Source organism: Rhagoletis zephyria, unplaced genomic scaffold (genome assembly GCF_001687245.7).
Source record: "Rhagoletis zephyria isolate East Lansing unplaced genomic scaffold, Rhagoletis_zephyria_1.1 Rzeph_scaffold_03414, whole genome shotgun sequence".
NCBI lineage: Eukaryota > Metazoa > Arthropoda > Insecta > Diptera > Tephritidae > Rhagoletis > Rhagoletis zephyria.
The window spans coordinates 38,234-43,821 of NW_016160497.1; the positions used below are offsets into that span (position 1 = coordinate 38,234).

The following is a 5,588-nucleotide window of genomic DNA, read 5'->3' on the forward strand; positions in this document are numbered from 1 at the left end:
CACAGGTAATCCTGTAGAGCCTGAACACGTGGAATGTGGTAGGGATGAAATCGATGGTCTTTTAAAGCTTTGTGAACTGTAGTTTTTGGTATTCCCGTCCGTCTTTCCATCATTCTCACTGAAGTCGATGGAGCTAGTTCCACTTCCTCTAACACAGCTTCAACATCTACCGTTGCAGGACGTCCTGTTTCGCCGCCACGCCTTCCAGGTATGCGACCTTAAAAAAGTGAAAAATTATAGTTAACAAGCAAGCAAACAAGAAAGGTGTAAAAATCACTTACCTTCATATATTTCTCTATGGGTCCGGGCGAATACTTCACGACCCGGATGTCGACGATTGGGGTATCGCTCTGCATAGAGTCTTTGAGCAGCTCTGGCATTACAGCAAGCTTCACCGTAAATTAGGTGAATATCCGCATATTCATGCGACGTATACTGCGTGTTCTCTGTCATAGTATTAATAACACAATGTTCGAAGGGTCCAATTTCACAAAATCCACTTTCACTAATTCCGGTAAGTAACACAAAATAATGTCAGGAGCAGGTAATAATGTACCTTTGTACTATTTAGCATGTCATTTGACGGTAACAAGAGCAAATTCAATTTAAATCTATTAAATACATTCTAGCGTGTCTCAGTCCTTTACCCACAAAAGCGGCTATTAATTTTTTTTTTCTATTCAAAACAGTAAGTGTGGCACCTTTCTGAAATCTTTATTAAATGAGCAATTTTTTTATGTAATGCAAAGTTATAGCTCAGTACATTTTTTTTCACCCGAGATAGTCAAAGTTGGGGAAGAAAATATCAAAAAGTTAAAAATCCAGAAATAGTCCTAATTTTATGATGGTTCCTTAATATATTTTAACTACATTGCATTTGAGTATGGAGAGGCAACTATCTGGAAGTATTTTACATAAAAAATTTACTAAGTATTGCCCGGTTTGTAGTTGCAGTTAAAGAAAACACATGAAAAGGCACGATTTTTTTTAAATTCGAAAAAATGTAAATATTTCAAAAACGGTGACACTTTTACCTGAAAATTTTTTGTATATCAGTGAGCTCACCCCCCCACCTACCTTCCCCTAAAGTTTGGCACGTTACTTCTGGGACACCCTGTATAAGCGAGTCATTTCAGCATGCTACTGTGGCAGCTTTCGTCACTCGTGCGCACTGCCGTGCGCTGTGATAATACCCTTGTGCACAACTACGCCCGAGTATAGAATGGTGACCAGGGATCGAACATAACAGTTATTGATGAAAACTGTCATTGAAAAATTCACTATGAAGGAAATGTTCTACACCGAAGTGTTACATACAAGCCGATTTCTTTTTTAGCCGATCAAATTTGAAAAAAATTGTTTTTTTTCTATTTTTTATGCGAAATAAAAAAGATACCAAAGATTTTTTATTTTTATTTTATAAATTCAAAATAACAATCATTTTTGATTTTTAAATAAAAAATCTGCAAATAAAAGTCATTTTTGATTTTTATATTATATGGCTTAGGTAACAGTTATTAAAAACTTTTATTTATATAAGTCATCAATAACAATCAGTCAGTGACTTCTACTTTTAAAAGTCATCAATAAAAATCAGTCACTGACTTTTATTTTTAAAGTCATACGTATAAAAGTCATCATAATTTAAGGTGTTAGAGAACAAAAGTTTATTACGACCTATACAAATTTTTGTTTATGTAAATTAAAATACAAATTCCACGCAGTTATCTAGCAGCTGTCTAAAAATATAGTAGTGGTATTCACCAAAGTTGCAAGTGGCCTGGCAGTATAGCAAAATAGCATATCAGCACAAGCAACGACTGTTGTCAATAGTCGTTGCTTGAGATCATATGCTCTTTTGCCAGAGTGCCAGGCCACTTGCTCAATTTGGTGAATACCACTAGTGTTTTTCTCTTTAATCCGTAGGATTTGTAAAATTACACATATGTATATGAAAGGGCTCGCTCAGAATAAATAGCCCGACAATTTTAAATCGATAGCGCTCGAAAGACTGACACATTGATAGACGGTATGTGTAGCTAGGCTACGCCTCTGCTCAAATCAAAGCCTTAATTACCCCGACAACAAGTGCAACGAATCAAGTAATCACCGCAAGAACATACCTGGCACCGAGTATGGTGATGAATTTGGTGATGGTAGCCAATAAGCAGAATTTATCGCCGGATAAGATTTGTATGCCGTCGTTGGCAAAAATGGTGTTTTATTGCTGTTTGGAGCTTCCACTCCGTCTGGCGCAATCGACGTTGAAGTGATTATGTTTCTTCCGTAGCTAGAACCGATTCCGAGATTTAAGCCGAGGCGAACAACGGGTATGCTGTCGATATTACTGCTGGGAAAGCTCTTAATTATTGACGATAATTGGTCGCTGCAGTTGGCACGACAACTATTACCAATATTAGTTTCACTTCTGATGATGTTGCTACTGCTATTTTCTCCGCCAAGACTATTTATGCTAGAAACATACAAATTAGCGGCGGCAGTGCTGATCGGCTTGTTGCCACAGTTACTGCCGTTACTGCTGTTATTGCTGCTGCTGCAATTTGTCGATCCAATTATAGACGAATTATTTTTCATAGTAATTAATTGTCAACAATTTTGAGTAAATTTCACACAATGACAGATTCCAGGGTTCGCACAAATAGGTAGTGAATAGATACATACGAGTATATACGTACTGGGAATGAGATGCACACAGAGCGTGAGGGAAGTGCAAACCAGTTTAAAGGGTCAGGTGTAAATAGAAACGCTTCAGCTTTACTTCTTTCATTGTGACAGGCTACACTTGTAACACATGAATGCAATTTATAACTTTAGTCATATGTATATTCTGGTTTTCTGTTTCATAAGCACTGCGACGTCGCATAGTTAGTTAGTCACACATTTCTAAATATCATTCAATCATATAAAGAAGTTTGGTATGTAAATTTCAACAATATACTCGTAAGTACATATGAGCCGTTTACTTTGAAAGTGACATAAGTCATTTCATGCCGTTTGAATTCAGTGATCATTTACCTGTATCTGAACGCGTTCTTATCCGTGAAATTCATCAGCTAAACGTAACAAGTTTTGCTCATTGGTTTATGACAGTAGAACGATTTACAGATGTAACCAACTATTTAAGCACAGGATATGGAATTGACTTATGCCACTTTCAAAATAAAATGTTCATATGTACCTAAGTATGTGTTTGCTCCATATTTTGACGACACTGTGTAGTGTTTTACATCATAAAAAGCTGACATTTATTCTTATTACAAAAACAAATAAATATAACACTTAAACAAATGAACATTTCTTATTTCGTGTATTAGGTAAACTACTGAATTCAGTTAAACATACACACAAATACATAAAAAATAAAGAAGACTTTAACTGCTTTATAAATCGAAAATTTGTATGAAAATGTCACTTTATAGAGCTCTTTAAATCTATTTTATTTTTAATGAATAAGGCTAATAGTCCTTTCACAGTAGTATTTTAATAGTATTTTTTTTCATTTTTGGTGAAATTATTGCTCACAAAACGAAACATTTTGTCAATAAACACAGTTTAAAATATATCGGGTAACACGGATAATACCACTACGCACTTCGGTTACTTTGTGGTGCATGAAATTACAATCGTTGGCGAAATTGCAGATTGGTATATGTACTCGCTGAACAGCACTGGTGGCGCGGCCGCAGCTATACGTCGCGCCAAACATTTCCCGTTCACTAGCGTATGATCAATTAACTCGAACTATCGCGAATTTCGTGCTCGAATTGTTTTCTAAAAATAGTGTTCAATTACTTAGTTACCAGCAGGATTGGCGGCGTCAAAATAAGAACAAGACATTTTGAATTACAGAGCGCGATGGAGTGCAATATGCACAGGAACAATGATTCACCTCAGCTTCCACAACAATTGAACAGAACCAATGTAAAGGCCCGGTTATATATGTATATAACTGTGATTTTTTCTGTACCAAAAAGTTCCAAAATATTAAAATTAGCCAAGTCAGTATAGCCAGAATTTTGGGCTGAAATTGCTAATAATCGAACGCGCATGAAATTTTTAGGGCGGTATTCGTACGATTTGGAAAGCTTAAATTTAAGTTTGCGAGAGCTAATCTTGTGCTGGGGGGCCTCAACCCCTTACAATAGGGGTTAATAAGTTTTGACGTATAATACGTCTTACGTTTCGATATGGAGGAAATGGTCAAATGTTGTAGTTGTAATTTTTAGAGCTTCACGAAAACGATTATTGCTCGAGAACTAATGAAGCGATTTCAAAGAAGGATATGGCGTTTCAAAGATAAAACTCCAAACCTATCGAATGATTCATCTTTATAAGTAACCAACTCGGTTTCTGTCGTAGAAACAATGGTAAATATTGGCTTATTTTGGGGTCAATTTTAAGCATTTAAAGCGCTCTAGCAACTTATGATTTGCAGATATAACCTTCATTTTCGGGATATATGTAGGTTCTTTGGAGCAATAGAAATATTATCGTATAAAAATTTTATATAAATTCAACAGATATTGAGCATTTTAAGGAAAAAAATTGTTGAAAAAATTTGGAGATTTTTTATTACCAAAATGCTCGAAAATCGCTCCAATGATTTTGTTTTTGTAATCGAAAACTCAGGTGTTTTCCTTTCGTCTGGTATATAGGAAGTATTGGTTGATATCTTCTGGGTATGTTTATTTTATTCAAATATATGGGCATAAATGATTTTCCATACAAAATCACTTCGTCATCATTTTGCCAACACGTGCATGCGTTGGTTGTGATTGTATCCCAATCAATATCAATATAATAAGGTGCAATTTTTCAATAGCTAGGAATTACTGTTGATTTTTTGCAGTTTTTTTTACGCAGTCTCCTCCATACAAAAAAATTTTTTCGAAAATACTTTATATGGAAAAAATGCAAAACACCTTCAACGAAAAAAATCAAAGCGATTTTTAACTAACTCCGCATTTGCATTTTTTATAATAGAATTTAATACGCTGCAAAACTGCCTGTTCAAAAAATTATAAAAAATCTGATTAAGTCGAAAATTTTTATGAAAATTTGATGAATTTTCGCGAGTTTTGCAAAAAGTTGAGGAATTATATTTTTGTGTTTTTTGTTGTTTAATGAAAATATTTTTACAAAAATTGGCGGAAAAATATTAAAATTGTTGCATATATTGTGAAAAATTTGCTGTGCCAATACTTTGTTCCGGAAGTGTATATATGTATGTTGATTGCAGTTAATGTGGATCTGTTTTTCTTTTAGTAATCTACATATATTTGTATGTATTTATATGGGCAAATCTAAAAAATAGGTACACTCTCCAAAAAAATGTTATTTTTTAAATTTGTGAGCACACCTATGTTTTATATATCATTTTATTCGTATTCTCTTTATAAATCGATTAATACAAGTGTAACTCATTTTCATAAAGGGCTTCCAAAGTTAGACGAGGAATGAACATGAAATAGAAAACAAAAGAATAAGCTTTGTTCAAATTACGTTGTTCAAGTTGTAAATTTTGAGCAAAGATTTTGAAAGTTGAACTCACTTAATTGGGACGTTCT

General features: G+C 34.3%; 1 protein-coding gene across 1 annotated transcript in view; it reads right to left on the minus strand.

Annotated features, from left to right (window-relative positions):
- Positions 1-3,600, minus strand: part of LOC108368943 (uncharacterized) — a gene marked incomplete at its 3' end in the record, with an annotated part of 18,339 nt that extends 14,739 nt beyond the window's left edge. Inside the window, exons 1-2 of the mRNA XM_017623912.1 lie at positions 3,200-3,600; positions 2,111-2,904 (exon numbers count right to left, since the gene is read on the minus strand). Of these exons, the coding sequence (XP_017479401.1) occupies positions 2,111-2,595 (485 nt within the window). The remainder of the gene's footprint in view (positions 1-2,110; positions 2,905-3,199) is intronic.
- Between the last annotated feature and the right edge of the window lie 1,988 nt (positions 3,601-5,588).